Source organism: Anopheles aquasalis, chromosome 2, assembly GCF_943734665.1.
Source record: "Anopheles aquasalis chromosome 2, idAnoAquaMG_Q_19, whole genome shotgun sequence".
NCBI classification, from domain to species: Eukaryota; Metazoa; Arthropoda; class Insecta; order Diptera; family Culicidae; genus Anopheles; species Anopheles aquasalis.
The window spans coordinates 5,392,159-5,412,025 of record NC_064877.1 but is presented as its reverse complement, the minus strand read 5'-3'; the positions used below and the strand labels follow the sequence as shown (position 1 = coordinate 5,412,025).

General features: G+C 48.3%; 1 protein-coding gene across 3 annotated transcripts; it reads right to left on the bottom strand.

Moving 5' to 3' along the window:
• Nucleotides 1–5: 5 nt before the first annotated feature.
• Nucleotides 6–19,477, bottom strand: LOC126570065 (tumor necrosis factor alpha-induced protein 8-like protein). Of its 3 annotated transcripts, none has more exons than XM_050227528.1 (5): nt 19,354–19,477; nt 17,162–17,621; nt 3,420–3,634; nt 1,494–1,648; nt 6–1,410 (listed from the first exon to the last, which is right to left on the bottom strand). In XM_050227528.1, exons 3-5 carry the CDS (start codon nt 3,505–3,507, stop codon nt 997–999), a joined length of 657 nt encoding a protein of 218 aa, XP_050083485.1. In that variant the 5' UTR covers nt 3,508–3,634; nt 17,162–17,621; nt 19,354–19,477; the 3' UTR covers nt 6–996. The 3 variants fall into 3 exon arrangements, with proteins under 3 accessions (XP_050083485.1, XP_050083486.1, XP_050083487.1); XM_050227529.1 differs by lacking the exon at nt 19,354–19,477 and adding an exon at nt 18,823–19,308; XM_050227530.1 differs by lacking the exons at nt 17,162–17,621; nt 19,354–19,477 and adding an exon at nt 2,126–2,278 and having other exon boundaries at nt 3,420–3,556.
• Nucleotides 19,478–19,867: the final 390 nt, after the last annotated feature.

Genomic DNA, 19,867 nt, shown 5'->3' with positions numbered 1-19,867 from the left:
AACCATTTTCTTCTAACTGTCGCCAAGAACCAAATCAATCTTCCGCTGCCTGATGCTTTTTCGATGTGTTTTCAAAAGACTACTTGCTGTGACGCTCTGTGACCAGTTCGGGAAACTGAAAGACTAGGTGTTATCGCAACTGTGCAAACTGTTGTGGCTTAAAGTTTTCAAAAGTGGTCCACTTGCTGGTTCCTTGTGCCTTTTGTTGCTACAGTTGGTAGTTTCTATTGATCTCTTATATTGGTTGCCTTTCAATCGGTTTGGTCGGTTGTCGAGGAAAAATATTCGGATATGGATAAGGAGATGGACAGGGAGGGACATTTCTTTGTGAGCTGCTGCTGCTATTGATCTACCCTCTATTTGGTGGTGCCATCGTTTGCGTTCGTGAGCATCTTGTTCGACATTAGGCTAGCAGAATATCTTCGAAAAATCACCTTCACCTGATGATATGGACAGATAGTAACGGAAGTAACTATCCACTTTGTTTGTGCTGCCGTCTTCCTTGTGACGGATCGCTATTCTCTTTCGTACGCTCTAATTAACTTAGCTTATCCACGATCTGGTTATAATTTAAACGTTGAGGCATCTTCACACTTACACCCACACACACTCCCACTGATCCTCTCTATGACTCGAGTTTCGATTTGGATGAGAGCGGATTCGGCGTCTTCTTAAGCTAGTGTGATTCTAGTTCTCGATCCACAGCACACCAACACTGTAGCACAGCTACAGCCATCGGTTTGCTGAACAATGGGTATAATGCTTTGTGTGAGGAAATCTAGTAAGCAGAGAAAAACCTCCTCTGTGACTCTGAGCGGTACGTGCGTGCATCTGTGCTGCTGCTGCTGCTGCGTGCTGCTACCAATGACTACTAGAGTAACGCGAATTGTTGAAAGACAATGCTGCACACGCACTCACACCCACAGACACACACAACACACATGTAACATCTAATGCTCTTCCAACCCGGAAGCGATAGTGGACGGTTCCTCGTTATTAAATGTCCCCGTTTTCCATCGCTTTGTTCAGATCGAGCACGATCTTGTCCATGATCTCCCGGTAGGGTGAATCTTGCCGGAAGGCCGTTTCGAGCAGGGAGGAGTCACTGAACGTCTCGAACACTTCGTCGATCCGGCCGAGCGATTTGTCGGTTAAATGGCGCACCACTACGGCCCGCAGCATACCGCGGCAATCGGCCAGGGACTTCTGTAGGTAGCCCAGATCGAAACTATAGTCTACTTCGTAGAACGACAGGATGGCCATCTGGAGGGTTTGGAACTTGCTGCGAAACCGTTCCGCTTGCTTCAGCTCGTCCGCATTCAGCTGTCCGTTGCGGTGCAGGACTGCGATTTTGATGACGATTTTGATAATGTTCTTCACCAGCCGCTCGGCATCCTTTTTGCTGCCAGTCTGTTGGGGTTATGGAAGAAAGACCAAAGTCCTGGATTAGCGAGAGGAACAAAGGCGAGGGCACCAACATGATCAACACTTACATGCACTTTTACCAATCGGTAGACGTTGTCCAGCAGTGAGGCGGTCGTACCATCGATGAACACTTTCGCCACGTTTTTCGTGGCCATCCGCGAGAGGATTTTCTTCTGCGCCCGTAGGCCAATGTCCTTCGCTTTGAAGGCATTATCGGTCATAACTGGGGAAGAGAACAGAACTGGATGAGATCTACAGTGACACTGACGAGCGGTAGGAGCTCAACACGTCCACGATAGCAGGGCAAGGTAGAATGCACTCTCTTATCATTAAGTGCACAGATCGTGTGCTTGCTGTATGATTGTCACCGAGCGACCCCTTGTTACAGCTCAATCTGCTTTCTTATGACAAACTGAGACATTTCCGTTCTGCGTTTGGTTACTCTTTACGATCCCGCCCTATCTCTTTCTTGTTATCGTCAGCGCAAAGTGAAAATTCTAGTAACTTCAGCGTAGCCTGCTGCAATGACGGCAGTGGTTGCTTTGTTAAATTGATTTTGATAGCTACTTCGACTTGAGAGCAACCATTAGCATCATATCATAGATGCTGATACATTCTCTTTTTTGGCGGTGCATAAATGTAATAAATAAATTAAAAACTAATTAAAACATATGAAAAATGAATGAATGTGTCTACATACCTGCATCAATCATTATGACGCGTACTGTGTGGATAATATGTAACGCAACAGCGAACAGATGCTACTCTTAACAAGTTATGCTCCTTGTGATTTGGCAATTATTTTGTGCTGTGTTTGTTGTTGAAACAAAATCAAATGACAAAACAAAGGTTTCTGCAACAAAGAAAAATAATTAAAAAAAAAACAAATAAAAATGAGCAACAAAATTCATAAAACTAATAGCTAAACAATGATTAAAAGAAACAAAATGATGATGAAGGTGGCTGTCGTGTGTCTAGACGCCGGAATGGGATTAGAATAAATTACCCACCAGTCCTGCCAGTTCCTTTATCATCATCTAAATCAAATGGGTTATTAAATATAGCTTCTGGACCGCGAGCAGCCCCCTGCTAACTCTGCCTTTAAGGGCAAATGTACTACTTTATTCTTCTTTCACATTGCAATAGCCACTCCGCACGCAACACCAATAGACTGAAGGTGTGCCCTGGACACTGGCAGTTCTAGCTTTTGCTAACCATTAGGTGAATGAATTAATGAGTCTTGTCGTGCAAAGACTCTTCCTACTAATTGCTAACTGGGCGACATCACCCTGTAGGTGGATTGTGAGATCCTTCGATGGCGTTTTCATTTGTACATTCTTGGAAACGTTCGAGCTTCACCTCAACTAACAAGTAGCTGTTCGGTTTCATTTAAATACAACAGTGTAGACAGGGCGTGGGCTGTAAGAAAGGTCCATAACTCAGTTAGGCTTCAGCACGTTGCGGGATTGAATAATCCGAAGATATATTTTCATTCCATTACAAACAGAAGTGTGCCGGGTTGCCGGGGTTAAGCCAGCCCTGTTTCGTTTCCTCCACCGAAATGCATACGAAGGATCAACCAAAAATAACCTCAATCCCGCGTGTGTGTGCGGGTGTGGTCAAGGCACGCGTCTTTGGTCAATAGCTTTTTTTTTCGGGTGACCATTTCCAAACCGATACCTGTCCCTGGAGATAAGCTTCTTTACTGGCACGGTACGGCACGGCACGGCACGCAACATAAACTGCTGCGGCAAGATCCTCCATAGGCGGATACCGAACGGGCGGTCCTTTGCCCTTAATCCCATCTCGTGAAGCGACGTGTACGTTGTTAATGGACCATCGCTATCTACGGGGCGAATCCGGATATATCTCCTTTTGGCACTCTAATCCATCTCATTCATATTTTGCCGCCGGATGCGCAGGACAATTTGTCCCGCTTGATGCCGATAGCCAGGTTGCAGGTAGATGGCCGTGGGTGTAAATGGGTTACTTACACAAGCAGTTTGCACATTCGACGGCGACCCGCTGGTAGACGATCCACGTTTGCAGCTCGAGAATGTTGGCCGCGTTCATGTTGTACATCGTTTTCGGTTTCGATCGATCGCTTAAAGGGTGATTCTATTGCTTGGGCGTGCTCCTTTTCCGTACTCGCGTACTCGTTGTTGGTTTTCGTTTAAGATTTTTTAAATAAATTTGGATGGATGCATGTCTGAAAGAGAAATGAAAGCAAAAACAAGTTTTAGTTCCTTGTGAGGTGGCTTTCCCTTGCACTTATGACTAATGTCTCATTGTTTGCTGCCCTTATCTTCAACCACAACGACATCTTTCGACAACACCTCACATCGTGGTACCAGCAGCTAACGAGTAGAAAGCTAATCCATCTTTTTACGAAAGCATGCTTCCGAGCGACGGAGTGTCATAAATGTTTCCTAAACCATACGTGAAATACAATCTGTCTTCTCGAAGGCAATCGGATAAGCGAAAAGGGGGGAAAACAAAACATAGATATAAATAAGCCACGCACCGGGCACCTTACCGTTTGATAAGATAGAAACATAGAAGAAAGGTGCCAGGAGGGTGTGGTGGAGGTAGTGGTGAAAGTGAAGTGAAAATTGAATCAATTATATTTACGAACATCATCACCACAACCGCGCAAACCACCGAAAAGGGAGAGAAGGAGCACGAAAGAAAGACCTTCGGCGATCGTAAAGTAAATTGGAGTAATGCTCGTCAAAATGGGCGCGGAGTTTAACAACTCCACAGATAGAGATTACACATTTTTATGCCGCCTTTTTTATGGTTTTTTCCTAATTTTCCTAACAGACCCTCGGAAAGGGAGAGAGAGAGAGACCGAGAGAAGGCAGAAAAGTGAAAGAAGCTGATCATTTGATGAATTTGAATTGATGAAATCATTCCTATCTGCGGTTATGATTGCTAATCACAAACGGTCGCTTCCAAATTCCAAAACGGTTTGCACTCTACTCGCTCTCTGTTGCGAAAGAGGAAAGTGATTCAACCGCCGTTTTTTTTTTGCAGAACACTCCATACAACCACCAGATGCCGTGCGGTGGCTACGATGCCAGTGTTGACAAGCCTTTGTTTGTTCGTGATGATGAGTAGGCCGCTGCATGATGATGATGATGGTTTAGCATATTTCTCACCATTCTCGCCACCACGATGTTTACAGGCCTAGCCCGGCAGCAGTTACAGCGTGTTCCGGGAGTAAACGATTATGCTACGATCAGCTGGCATGGTATGGCCATCACATTATGAAGATTGTTGTAAACTGAAAGGAAGCTATCAACGGAACAGGGTACGGTGTTGTAGGGTGTACCACACTGATGGAATCCGAACGGAAGCTGTCTCGTCGAAACAGATGAGGCGCAGAAGGCGCACGGGATATGCATCTGTGTTTATTTACATTTTATCATTTTTTATGAAACGCCAATCATGGGTTTGCTTGCGCCGCTCCACCTTCTCCGCCCATAAAGCGAAGCGCCTTTTGATTGAATGATGGATCCCCGTTTTTGGGGCGCGAGGAAATTCGATCCAATCATCTCTCCCAGGGTCCCAGGGCCTTGCTTTTGATAAGTGATGACGTAAACGTGCGAATATCTGGCAGCACGAGAGAGAGAGAGATTGCTTCAAGAATTCAAGCGCTAAGTGATTGATTGATCATCGTTTTATAGAATATGGCGTTCGGTGTGGTACGTTTAGTGAAGCGGAAACCTTCAACAGGAGCATATTTCTTTAAAGGTCCTATCACACTCGATAAGGTTCAAGAAAATGGCTTTATCTTGCATCGAAACAGCTCAAAAGAAGTCTTTTCCACGTCATGGTGTGACAAATTATATTCTTGTACCAGGAACAACAAAAACGAATTGCCATCTTCGGAACCCTGTTTGCGTGTCGGCAAACAGGCGACCAAGCCAAGATAACCAGAATACCCAAAAAAAAAGGTGGCCCCAAGAAGAATTGATTCAATAACACTCCGAGAAGCCTCATGCTTCGCCAACGCCTCACAGTTCAATGCTTTGCCACCGACGTGAGCTCATAAGAAATGGAAATCAATTCAGGGATGTCCCTGCCTCTTGTCACACCGGATTTCATTTGCTAAGACCAAAGCGCTCGGTGGATGGTGGTCCCCAAGCCGTAAGCGTCAACGTTTTCTCGAGGGTAGATAACCGAAATGTCCACTAAACCAGCGGGATACCAGCGGGATTGCTGCTCCAAAGGAGAGCCCACCTAGGTGTCCTGCCTGTCCGATGAGCAATTTCCCTTGATCAAACTAATGGATTTTGTGGTGTATGGGGACAAATATGCTCTACCGGGTATCTTTTCGGTATGGAGCTCCACAACAAATTGCTTTTTGTGCTGTTGCTCATCGGGGTGAAGCTTTGGCTGACCCAACACCAAACCACAACCACCATTGGTCGAAAATAGATTCTTCAATCTGGTTTGACCTGACCTCGCGGTCAAGACCTCATGCTGCTGCTGCTCGTGACGATGATCGGATCGATTCATTACCTTGCACGGAACAACAGATGAAACGAATCCGCCCGATGAAATCTCTAACCGGGGCCTGTTTGATTGGCCATTTTGAAGCACCTCTCGATGGAGTTCTTCACCGGATAGCACTCACCGACAGATGCAATAATCGTTAATATATACCGGGTTAAGTGATCTCTTCAAAAGCTTCTTCTTCCTGTAACGCTGCCACTGTTCCGGCGAACAGTGGAGTCCATGTCCGTGGCCCATAAATGATTCAATTTTCAATTTCCCCACGGACCGGTTGGACGCCGCTCGAGCACTTGAACACGAAACCGACCGACGAGTGACCGGGGAAGGGTTTTTCCCTTTTCCTTTCCGCTGGTGGCGCATGTTCGGTGTCATTTCCCTGTTTGCGTTTGCCGCCAGCGTCCACGGTCCAGTGGGTGCGCTTCTACTTTGATGTTGATGTACAGTACCCCCCCCCCCCCTTTCTGCCGTTGCCGGAAGCCAATTATCGATTGTTCTAAAAGTGGATGCGCGAGTAGTGGTAGGTCCGGGTGCTCTGGGCACGCTCTGGGAGCGTCCGGAATCCCTCCGAAGTGACATGATTTGACCTGCCATGGGGTAAGCAATGGCCTTGATATATTATAGTACACCAGGAAGTGTTCTCTTCTCTTTTACTATCCTTTCTCCTTTTAAGCTAGCGAACGTTAAGGACATTCTGTTCGATGGAGCTTTTGGTTTTCGATTTGGAGGAACTGAGACACATTCGGAAGCCAGAATCGGGATTAGACCGTCGTCCTTGACATCTGGAAACGAACGAAATTGATCATTCCAAAGGGAAAAGCAGCCGGTCAACGAACCACAACCATGCATGCGAATGAATCGAAGCGAAGAAGATCCGTACCGTAATATGTTTTCCGATGTTAATGTCGACGATTTGTCTGGTAAAGGGATCCGGATCCGAAACCACAAATACACCCGAGCCGAAAGTCAAATGGCGTGAATGATGAATGTGAACCAAATCGACCAACTTTCTCGATTCCGATGGCTGGCTGGCATGGCTTATAGTCGCTGGTTACTAGTGCCATTTGCCAGCATTTTGTCTTCCACACAAGATGAAAAGCGATGGAAGAGGAGAGGGGATGTGGCATTATGGATTCGAAAACGAAATCGTTTTCCCAACAAAACCAATAGGATATCCTTTTTTTTCTCCGCCACACACGCATTTGCTTTAAACTTTATGTGTGTCGCGCTCTCGGTTTTGCATAATATGTGCTCTGTACGGAAACCATATCGGTTTGGCGCGACAGGACGACTCCCGTGTGTGCTGGTGCGGTCGTAGAACGGGGTACGAACGAGCGAACGAACGCAATTGTAACACAATAACGGGCACATCATTTGCATTCATCGTTAAATTGTCCTCTTCCACATCGCCATGCCCTGGGGCTGGTGAACTGAAACCAGCCCGGCTTGCCAGGGAATGTATCTGACAGGACCTTTTGCGTCGTCGACACAACATTCCACTAACGACCCTCGTGAGTTCTGTGAACGTGGCCTCCGTGTTGTTAGTAAACACGCCGCCTACTACGACTGCGACTGATGAGGCTACAGGAGCGAAGGCAAGGATTCTGTTTTTGACCGAAGAAAAAAAGCGAGGGTTGGGGATGTAAGTGTTTCCAGTTTTAGCTTCTTGGCCACTCGGTCTCGGTCGCGAGCACTTGAGCTTACCGGAGGCTCAACGCTCTGTACGTGTCAGGCGCCATTTTATTGCTGGAAAAAGGGTTCGAGCGAGCACAGCATTGCCATGGTTACTGGCGCAACAGCACAGAACGCCCAGAACGGTTTTTGATTTGCGAACAAACATCCAAGTAACAGCAGCGACGTGAACGTGCTTCTCCTTTGTGGACCTGGCTGGGGATAGAAGCTCATTAATGGCGTCGACCCTGGCAACGACGGGGTTGTCGAGCTTCCCAGTCGATGATACCAGTGTCAGCAAAGGAGGTGAAATTTTCGGTGAACATTTTAAATAATCGAACCACGCCCGAGCGCGCGCACTCGCAGGATTCTAAGGAAAGTTTAAATTAATAGCAACCCTCGGAGGGAATGGAGGATAGAACGCAATTTTGTGAGGCTAAATTACGTCTCAAGTAGCGGCACGAGGCTGCTGTTGCGTTGGTTGAAGAACAGATTCAAGTTCGCGCTGCTGATAATGTTTGTAATCTGCGTCATCGTGCCTTATGATAGCTCACTGGCCTCCACTCATTCCATCACCGGTTGCAAACTCCGGAAATGATGCCGGGTATTTACTAGATCACTTCGCAGCCGGATGTGTCCCGGTCTCAGTTTCCGGTGCGGCTCATCTCGCGCTGAAACTACGGATGAAACACTTGCCGACCGACTGTATCGTCCGCGAATCGTGTTGCCAGAAGAGGCGATACCACGTCATCGGATCCGTTGGATCGAGAATCGAATATATCCAGTTTCTCGTCGGCGACGGTCGCGATCGGACGGAGCCGGAGACGAAACGATTAAAGGAATGCTTAACGGAATTCTTGGCGTTCCACACGAGCGCCACCGATCTGACCGGTTTGACGGCGTTGTTCAGCTGCAACGCCAAGCCGCGTCGTCATGAAGCTGATGAAGGGCTTCATCGCGTTGCTGTGAAAGTGGCCAGAGCAACGGCAGCGCACCTAGAAGCCACGAGACGTGACACAGCAGCAGCAGCACCAGGAGAGACAGAAAGCCTTTGGCCAAGAATTAGAAGTAACGGTTATTGGCATATTTATTGCTGCCAGCTGACCGACGTCTTGAACAAGAGAGAAAGAGCAGGTCTTGGCCAGCGTTGGTGGGGCTTCTCGCTTTCTTTTTGGTGCCCGGGACCATCCGGGACAGAGAGAGAGGATCATGGGAAGCGGACCATGCGGACCTTTTAGAAGAAAATTCGTCCGTTTCGTCGGAATTGTCGCCAAATGGTCGAAACATTTTTCTTTGGAACCATCGAATGGGGACCGCCGCATTACTCGACATAATTTAATGTCCCAAAAAATGGGGTGGCCCGGAATTGGGGCTTTTGACATTTATATCACGCCTGCGGACATGCTGTTGAACGTTGCCACGGTTACGTTTGGGGAGTTGTGATCGTAGTATGCGTTGAGACAATAGATCACAGAGTGCTACAGCAAATATCAGGAGCGCGTTAATCTATAGAAACGTGTTTTTTGTTAACAATTTAGTTAATTGTTGTGTAAATTAAGGTGTCACCTCACCAGATGTACAGCTTCTGTATTGCTCGCATAGTCTTCGCTACAATCGAGATCAACAGGCGTGCAGCACGCCATGAGTCACCATTGGGAAGAGGGGAAACCCATCACAAATGCCATTTCTGTATCGATTGTTAGATATGAGGGACCAAACAGCGGCCATACCATTGTGCCAGTGGAGCGAAAATCAGTTATTAACTTCATTAGCGAATCCGCCCAAAATGGTGCGATGAAATCGGCACCTTCACACACTCCTGCACGCTGCTGCTGCTGCTGCTGCTGCTGCCGTCGTCTATTGTTGTGACACCTTGATGCATGAGAAAGCCCTCGGGCACTCGAGCACAGCGCGCCTGCTACTAGCCCGACGACGACGGGGAGTTTCACTTTTTCGACAACATTCAAACACATCTGGTAACCAAGCCACAAAACCGAAAGACAAAAGGCTGCTGCTACTGCAGCAGCAGGAAGGCAATTTGCATTTGCACCCCCGGGGCGGAGGAGCGTGAAAACCTCCTCCGGCAGTGGCCTTCTCCGCTTCTTTTGCTGGAGGTGAGCTTGGTGATTTGAGTTGCGAATCTTCCAGAAACGTGTGCGCGACCTGAGTGAATGTTCAGTCAAAGTGTGCTGCGATGCACATAATCATCTCGCCGATCACGAGAGTTCGCTCGAGGTGCGAAATTGAATTTCCCGAGCATCTCCGAGAGACCAGTGGCGGAGGTGTTACGGTATGGTTCCATGGTTTCGGTCGTCGTTCAAGTGGCCATGCTGCAGTACAATTGAAAATTGAGATGCAACTGTTGCACCACCGGCAATGCCGGGTTGCTCCGTAATGCACTCATTATGCACTCGGTGCATGTGCTGCGGCGGAACATCGGATCGATCGTCCCAGACGCGTCTGCATACACGAACCGGTCTGCAAATGCGTAACGCATCCATGACTCACACTGTATTCTATCTCTGGTGGAATATCTAACACCAGCCGTAAATGAACTCAGTGTTGCTTAATCCAAGTCAGATCACGATCTCGTTCATTGACATCCCCACGGCGTAATGATGGCACAGACAACTCCCTCCGTGATCGTTCGTGAGAGAGAAAGGGAGAACGAATATCGAACTAGAACCGAGCGAATGATTTAAGAGCCGTCGACATGCAACTACCGTGGAGCCGTTATGTTTTCAATTTAAATGTGTTTTAGACGGAGTCGGACCCGAGCGTTCCGTGGTCCAAAACGAATCCCAAACGCATTCCAAAACATCCATTGCAAGCCGCTAATGAACGAGAGCGGGAATCTGAAACCGGATAAATGAAAATCGAGGCCCCGGAGTTCTAAGAGCTTGTTTCAACACCTCACTGACTCACCTAAATGCGTAAGACGGTAACGCCTTGCCCCTTGCTTCTCTCCCGAGATTGGACTCGTAAATCTACACACAATACACATCGGATGGATCCGATGGTCCAGAGTGTGGTTCTGACTTGAAACACGATTCCCCTGAGCACCGACGCCCGTGGAAAAGGGTTTGGTTGGACGATTTTCCGCTTTTAGCGTAGGAAAACAATCTCTAGCCATTAGAATGCATGAGTCAGGGCCAACCAGGGGTGGGGTGGGGAGGTTGTGATTTGGGCCAACCGGACACTGACATGAGAAGTCTATTGTGTGTGCTGGTTGGTCCATCGTTTGGTAGACCGAATCGTGTCAAAGGGCAGCGCGAGGTACGGCGTTAAATCGGAATAAACATTTACTTACGAGAACCGAGAATCCGGAATAGAAATCCCCGGATCCACACGGAACGAGCTACGAGTGCACGGTGGATCTTGCTTGCTGAAATCAGTAGCAGTCCGGGGCCACTATAAGCCACAAGGAAAGCCATCACGCCAAGCGCCAGAGTAGAATTCTCGGGATTGTTCAATAATAAATTAGTGCCAGAGTGCCCCGTTCCTTCCTCTGGTGTATGAACTGGAACTGGTGGCTCTAGTGCCGGACCTGGGCACCCAGCACCAACAGAAGCATTGACTTGAATCTGTTCTCTGTTCCAGAACAATCGACGAACGACGAGGGAAAAATCAATCAGACCACTCGCTAGAAACGGGTGCCCGGGCGTCTTGTTGTCTTAAAAGTTGTTTACTTCTTCTGGCTAAAGGTCTGTGGTACGGCCGGGGGGGTGTCGGAGGGAGAATGCAGAGGTGGTCTTCATTGTCGTGGCGCCGTCGACGCCACGCTGGGGAGGGGATTCCCCGGTGATTGTTTTATCGTTACACACGCGCCACCCGGCATGTTGACGACGACGAAAATGGAAAGGAAAACGGCCAGCGTGGAAAAGCTGCATAAAATGAAGGAAAACACCCCTCCTCCACTCCGGGGGCCATCACCAAACCGAATCCAATCGCCATCGGTGGCGTAGAGCGCGCCAGAGAGTGCAGCAGACCGCAAAAATGGCCAAAGGGGCTCGGAGAACGAGAGAGAGAGAGATAGACGGGGGGGAACGATTTGTCTAGGGTCCGAGGCATCTAGGTAATAAAAAATTCAAACTTTTGTTTATGAAAACAGCGAAAAGTCCACCGGATCCATTATTGACGAGGAAAGTTCTTTCTGGCTTTTTTTTGGATAAATATTTCATTTCATTTCCTTCCTCCAAGCCGCGTTCATCGCGGTGGACGCCTTGGAAGACAATAATGCTGCGTATGAGGTGGAATGTTTCCAGTTCTTTCCGCTTCACCGAAGCCAGATGACGATGGCAGACGGTTTCGATCTCGGTACAGCCCGTTTTCTATTACTACATCTTGTACAGTGGAGCGAACGTTCGACCAGACTGTATACCAGCTGACGGGTTGTCACGCGCGATCGGACTTTCATGCTTTCGACTACTGCTGCTGCTACTGCTGCAGTTCGACAACGAAACGAAGACCTAGATGATGTGCTAAAAGGGAAGGGAGAAAAGGGTGTACCTCATTTGTGCTTCCATTTTTAATCAACTCTTAATGGAGCGATAAGTTTTTGATAAAAGTTTCGTTAAAAACCTCTAATGCTTCCCATGATTGACGCATCCATTTCATGGAACACGACCAATTTCCATCGCGTTGGACGATAAAATAGACGAAACTCAGCACCCTTCCGGTGTGGTCCATCGCTGGGTCCCATAAGCTATCGATCGCCGGAATGGGTGTCTAGAGAGTCCCACGTTGGTGTTTGACCGAGAGAGAGAGAAAAAAAAGAGACAGAACCGGAGAATAAATTTTAAGCCAAAAAGCAAAGCGCAAAAGCTAATCACTTCCCGTGGCCAACGTGGCGTTCGGTGCCGCATACCAACGCGATGCTCCGATGGGCGTCAAAGTAGAAAAACGAACGATTTTTCGCGTCCCAAATGGCGCATTGACCAGACCCGGGGAGAGGGAGGAAATGGAAATGTTACAAAAACGGAAAATGTGCCTAGCATAAAAGAACCAGAGTTGGGGATCGCGTGGTGGTTCGCGGTTCGAATCTGCACGCACACGAAGCCTTATGAATCGCGGCAAGCCAAGGCTCCCCGGAGGGGTGGAGGGTGGCACGATGGAAGGCACATTTCCCACGGAAAATACCTCGTTCGACCTTCGCCCCAAACCGATGTATGGTGTCGCACATTCACCTCCGGCCAAGGAGCAACGGAGTGAAGGTCTGGGTCTCCTCCGCCTGAATCTGCCTGAAGAAATGGGCACATAAATCAGCAACCATGGCAACGGGAATGTGAATTTTGAAAATTACATTCCAACCATCCATAAAAATGTCCTCCGGGATTTCGGGGGGGAATGTTTTGATTCATTTAGACCACCATCACTGAGTTCCAATCCAATTAGGTCAGGTATCAACAACCTACTCGGTGATGTTGACACCGCTGAGCATGATTATGATGATGATGATGGAGTGTTGATGGTGTAACCGGTGTCGCTAGTACACAACAGCCGAGCCCGTACCGGTGGGTCGTTAAATTAGCCAATCTGATGTCACACCTACACCACAGACAACAAACCAGCCAACCAGAAGAGCACCCGTTTGGTTAATGATGCCCCGGGACAGCAGCTCATAGCCATAAGCTCATCATAATCCACGCCAAACCGGTATGGATGGAAATTGGAGGACAGATAGAGATCGCGGTGTCGAGGAGCTCGGTAACATCGCAGTGGAGCGTGGTATGGATGGATAATTTCATCGAAAATGCTTCGATCCTTGTGCGTGGTATGGGTTGATAAGCTTCTGGAACAAAATAATCTGTTGCTGAGTTATTACAACTTTATAAAATGATTTTTAGACTTGATTTTATAAGAATTTAGACCCAAAAAAAGTGATTAACGAGTCCAATATTCAATTCTATTAATGCAAACGTGCTACAAACATCCAGCACCATGGCAGGACACTCGTCAGCCCCAGCTACTCATCAGGAAATTGACGTGATAATGAGTTTTCATTCCTCCGTTCATCAACCGGAACGCACAACATCAATGTCAAACCCCGGTTTGGCTCGATATTGGAAACGGGAAATGGTTTTTCCTAAAAATAGATGTTTGTCGCTCAATAAAAAAAAAGAATCTGGAATCCGCCGCGTTATCATTGTAGCAAAAGAAACGAAAAATAAGAATAAATAAATAAAAAAGAACCGTTCTCGCTCACTGATGGCATAACGGATCGGACCGGGGATGGGTGAAAATGTGTCCAAAACATCCATCGCCTTCGCCTTCCATCACTAATGACAACCAGCAGCAGCGTTGGTAGGTTGCTCAGCAAAGCCGTACAAAAATCAAAGTGGGCACAGCGAGATGGGTGAGGCTTTGCGCATGGCTTCGCGGGCTGTATGTTTGCCCGTTACCTTGGCGACTCGCTGCCAACAACGAACCAACCGTCGTCGGTTCCATCGTCGTGCAAAAGGTGGGCAGCAGCTCATCACCAGGGAGCGATCCGAATTTACGGTGAGGATGAAAAGTCGCGTCCTTCACGTCTGCTACCCTGGCGTTTACCCTGACCTTAGATTCGTGGCCAGAAGTTCGTTCGTACGGTTCGTTGTGCCCACCCCAGGTGCGCGCTGGTATCGATCGAACAAGCGAATGGTCTGCGGTCCGACATTTCCTAATGAAAAATAGTTCAACGGACGTTCCGCGGTTCCGCGGATGAAATGGAAAATAGTTGATCGAATCGGAGCGTTTTCCACCGTGCACGCAATTCGTCATTTAACGCGTCCATTGCGTGTCGGTTCGATCGGAATTGAAATTCTTCGGGCGAGTATTCCAATACACTAAGTTGAGGCTGCAGAGTATGCAAAAGAAAGAGATGAAGTGGAATTGAAGTGGTTCTCAGGGTATGCCGATAATGCTGATGCCACTGATGCGAGTATCAAATGATCGAGGACACTACATACTTCATTCATAAGCCGGCATCGTAAGCGCTGGCCAGTACACTCTGCACTCGGAAGAGATCTAAATTTAGCCAGGCCAGGTTTGCCAGAGTTTTGTGCAGAACTTTTTGCAGAAGTTCTTGCACCAAAGGACCCAGGGAGTACATCCCACTCGACATCATTGACCGGTCTTTCTTAGGGCTTCTCACGGGGCCTTTCATGTCCCATCTCGTCCATCATCATACCACCTCCTGACCTCCAGTGCGTATTCAGCGTGAGCCGAGCATTACTACAATGCTTCGCCCATTAAACATTCATCGAGAAACATAAACATCCAGCAAACTTCTACTCGTATCGGAGGGGGCAGCACGCTCGCCTGTATATGTGTGTCCCCGGTGATCTTTCTTTGCCAAAGGACATCCAACGGGCAAGGCCGCCGGCGTCCCACGGTCCCATGATACATTTTTAAAAAGTTCACCAAATGTGACAACGCCACCGCGCTCGGGCCCCGGGGCTCGAGCTCTTTTGGGTCCATTTATAGTCGCCCGATCTGAGGACGAGGACGATATGCTGAGGATCTAATAAAATATTTCTCTTCTCACGCACGCTCGCGCACGCCTCTTCGCCGTTCTTCTCTTGCCTGAAACGTGCTCAATGTCTCCGCGTGGAATGCCCGAATGTATCGAGAGTCGCTGCGTCAACGCCATTATAACGGCTTCGTGCACAATTATGCGATCCTTCTCATGTGTCTCCGAACATGCACAGAGTGTATTGGCCACGTCTTTCTGCTGCCGTGGTCTGACAAACCCTCTTCTGTTTCCGGTTTGGAAGCGTGGAAGAGGCGAATCGATGAAGGGGGCTCAAGGACCTCATAAAAATGGTTCAGCGCACGATGAGGTTGTTGCAGCTGTGGCCAAACGGCCCCCTTTTGCCAGTGTGCGAACGGTGTAAAGCGGCTCTAATGAATGAAAATGCGCGCTCGATACGCAAGCAAGCACCCAAGCAAGCGAGCCAGCGAGAAGGATCACCAAGGAAGGAAGCGACAAAACGTGCACACTCTGCCGGGCCAGTGGTGATAAATAAATTCACGTGCCCTGCCCGTTATGCCTTCCGAGGCCCGAGGCCCGAGTTCCGGTGTGGTGCGTTCACTTCGCTTCCTTTCGCTTCCTGCCACTGCCATTTAATAATGCTCTCTCTCTCTGGTCCATTTTATGTGCCATTTGAGTCTCGGTCTCGGCGAACGAAGATAGCTAACGAACGCGAGCGAAGGATTTTAATAAGACGAACACATCACCGATAATCGAGGCAATCAATGTTCGCTGTGAACGTGTGGCTTTCATCGTGACACATGGAGCGGAGGAATCTAGCGGGAGAAACGTCTAGCGCTTCCATAAACACCTTAATGGTTCATCATTAAGCACCACCTCAATAGCCAGCATAATTCGTCATCATTCGTGATGTGTTGAAATATTCATCCCCATAGCGGATCGTTCGAAGGAACGGTCTAGTCGTTTGGGCGAAACAATGTCGACATTTGAGGTCACTGGAATGTTTTTCTCGCAACGCCACTTGTCGCCGAGCTTCCAGGTACGAAGGAATCTTATCTTATACCGTCCCTCCTGGGTGGTAGCGAGGTTTGATACGGTGTTCGCTGTACTATTCACTCGTCACGCTCGTCGCAAAACGATTGACTTTTGACTCCATTCCAATGGTGGTGGCGTTAGGTGGTGCGAGGAGTACAAACAGTGTGCTGATAAGCATTCGATCGTAACTCTCCGATAACGTGTCGAGAAGGGTGTCGACGTTCCGCGGACCAAACGGGTTGTAAACAGAATTGAAAAAAGTGCTTTTAATTTGCGATTCTATGTTACGTCGTGGACATCGTAGAGAAGAAGTGTGTTTGCCTTCGATTAGATTCCACTTTCCATAGAATCACGACACAGGGGCTTCCGTTTGTGTTTCGTGAACTCAAGATATGATTCACCACAGCCAAAGTGGATATCAAGTTAACGGAGTTGATCAAAATCATTGGTTTTGATAGAACAACGATCGCATCTCGGAGAGGAGATCATCTAAAAATGCATCGAGAGCAGCAATTCATGTTTATTCAATTTACTTCATAGATGCCCACGGTCTGGTACACACCGCGGCAAACCGGTCCATGTGTTATGCATTACTGAGGCGAGGGATGCATTCATCGAGAAGGTATTTCCTCCACCAGACAGCAGACAACAGGCCGCTGCTATGCTGTGCCGTTAAGTCATAGTCGGTTGAATAGAGTGGAGGATCTCTTCCTTTCTCTCAATATTCCAAACGCCCGAGGCACGTTCATTGAACAGCTGCCGCTTTTGGAACGGTCGGTTTCTACGCTTTCCAGACAGGAAACCCTTGCACGAGATGCAACTCCTGGACAGGAGCAAGCGACAGTGCCTTGAGCATCGTAGTAGTAGGCCACGAATGACGACAGAGTAGGCCCTGCCATGTGTCTGTTTAGTAACCTTGAATTCTTCGCAGAGTTTTAAATATTTAAACATTACAACAACTCAAACCCCTTTTTCATCATTAACACGAGCGGAACCTTGATTGATAAATATTTAATGAAGTAAACATGTTTACAAACTTACCACCAAAGGACTCGTTGTGCCGTCGTCTTTACGTGCGAGCTCACTTCACACAGCTCTGTTCCGACGACCTTCGCCTCGAACACTCCGCAGCTGACACAAACTCCCGGTCCCTCCTGTTCCGTTCGTTGTGATTAATCGATATCCTTACTGCCAGAAAAGGACGAGCCCTCTTCGGCAACCGTTTTTACACACGCTCCACACACCCACACAAACGGACACACACAACGGAGAGGCACGCGCGCACCACACGAGGCTCAGCTGCAACAGATGGCTGGAAAAGGCGCCAGACGGTGGCAGGCAGACAGGCAGGTGCGGTTCAATCTCCAAAAAGGACTTCTCACCAACACTGAGAGCCAGTTCACTCACTTTACACACCACGGGAATGGCTGCAGATAGCTACGATAGTACGCGCTGGAACTCGGTGAAGGACCTTGGGCGGTTCGTTGTAACGGTTCGTCAGCTGCATGACAGAGAAATGCGTTAATAGCTTCTTCTTCTTCTTCTTCTTCTTCTTCTGCCATTCTATCACTCCAATTTGCCAAATATCTCCCAAGGTGCTCCCGAATCTCAAATGACAGTTCACGAAATGGCTGATGATGAAAGGCCCATTCCAGCGCTGCTACTGCTCTGTTGTCCAACAAACTCCAGCCTCTAACCTGACCTACATTACAGACTTAGCGACTCGACATCGCAGTTAGCTTGGGCGCATTTTGTTTGTTTATCGCTCCAAACGCGGTGGCATTCGATGTCTTCAAAATTACCACCATCCATCTGAAATGCCAAATAACCCACTTCAGGTCGGGAGTCCGGGAGCTCCCAGCTTCAATCGCTTAATTTACTCCACCATCATCGTCGTCGTCGTCCGTTCACGCAGAAGATTGTTTTGATTGCGTCTCGTAGGATGGAGTGGAGGTTGAGGGACTGTCTCGAGCATAAGCCTACTGCAATGCACATAAGCCGCGTGGTAAAGCGTCTTTGAAACCGATGGGAAGCGTGCGAGTGAAACGAACGACTCAGCGTCGCGCTGGCCATGCGTCACGCTTCATCTCCTCGCGAACGACGACGACAACTACGGTCGTCGGAGAGGCAGATATTAGACGGACGAGTCAGAGTGGGGTCTCGCTGTTGGCCGTAGCTGGAATTAATTATTACTCAACGCTGGCCATCGTGGATCGCGTGACTGCGCTTCGGTGGTGCAAGCAGCTATCTGCACCACACACCACGTACTTGTCCGTTGCTCACCAGCATCAAAACGTGCCATTTCGGGAGACATTTGGTGTGGAGCGCGTCCGCTCTCGTTTTGGATCTCCAGGTCGGGGAGTATACAAAACAAACCGCACCCACCAACGGGGGAGGGGGGGGGGGGGTCTGTATGTGTGCCCGTATGGCCATATCTCCGCTAACATGCGACCAATTAAAAGTAATCAACCTAATCATCTCGGAACCATGTCAACGAAACCCTGGGAACCACTATGGGCCCCCTGGAATGTCCTCACAAAACATCGGTTTTTGTCCCCAGCCAGGCGTTTTGCTCGCGAGGTCCTTAATACCGTTCCAAGGGCACGGCACGTGTGCAGAGACCATTTACTACCGAGCGAGTGATGGTGTTAGTAACCGAATCCTAGGGAAAACCTTGACAACAAATCCCTCCCTCCCAGTACCTTCCCCCTGGTCTCTCTTTCTCTCGTACAAATTTAGAGCACCAGTCCGATCTCGGTCGTTTCTCACGGAGCAGCAGCTCCACAGGACAAGAGCGGAGCGCAACCGGTTGCATTATATGGAGCACAATCTTGTTTTACGTCCTTTTTCTTTTACGAGGCCACCACCACCAACACGAAGAGAGCGCCAGTCGAGCGGGGCTACTACACTGTTTTATTACTGGCCCTGCGATGCGCGTGCACTCGTGTCACGAAGAAAAACACACATTAAAACCGCGTCATCACGAAAAGTTCGTTATTCGTCACTCTTTACACGCACCACCGGGCAGACGGACAGGAACATAAAGGAAAGGGGTCGCTCGCTAGCGAACAAGCAAACGTGTGCAAGCCGTTAAGGGGCGAGACCACGGTTCGCGGGCTTTTGAAAGTGGCGAGCGAACACCGGTTGGTTTGCTTCAATCACTTCTTTAATTCACACACTCCTAGAGAACGGATTAGAAGAGGAAACAGATAGCGAATAGCGAGCACACGCACCTGCACACACTGATCGAGGGATTATCTTTGCTTTTTGAATTTCGAAGAATTAAGGAAAGGGATCGGAAAAGTGGGTTTCAAACGAGCGTTGCGGAGCCCACATGACCGAACTCTTCAACCGCCGAGAGAAAAGTGAGTTTGCCGGAAACGCCCGAAGGAAGCGAGGCCCGATCGGTTCGCGGGCACAGTCCGTTTCATACTTTATGTTAGGGCATTTATTTGAGCCCGGGCTGAGACTATAGCCTATTTTATTTAATTACAGGCTCAAATAAAACGCCCTAAAAATAATTTAAACTGTATAACATCTTCCCTTTATCTTTAGATTTAGCTTCAGTTTTTTTTAAATATATTAATAATTGTGGATGAGGGAGTCAAAAAACCAAAGATGAGTTATTTATTAATGATAGCCTACCTAAGGATTTTAAATATAAATCTGCAAAATTCTGAAGAAACCTTCCAAAACCCAAGTTGTTTTAATAATTTGTACTTGTTCTTTTTGCCTCGCGCGGACGAT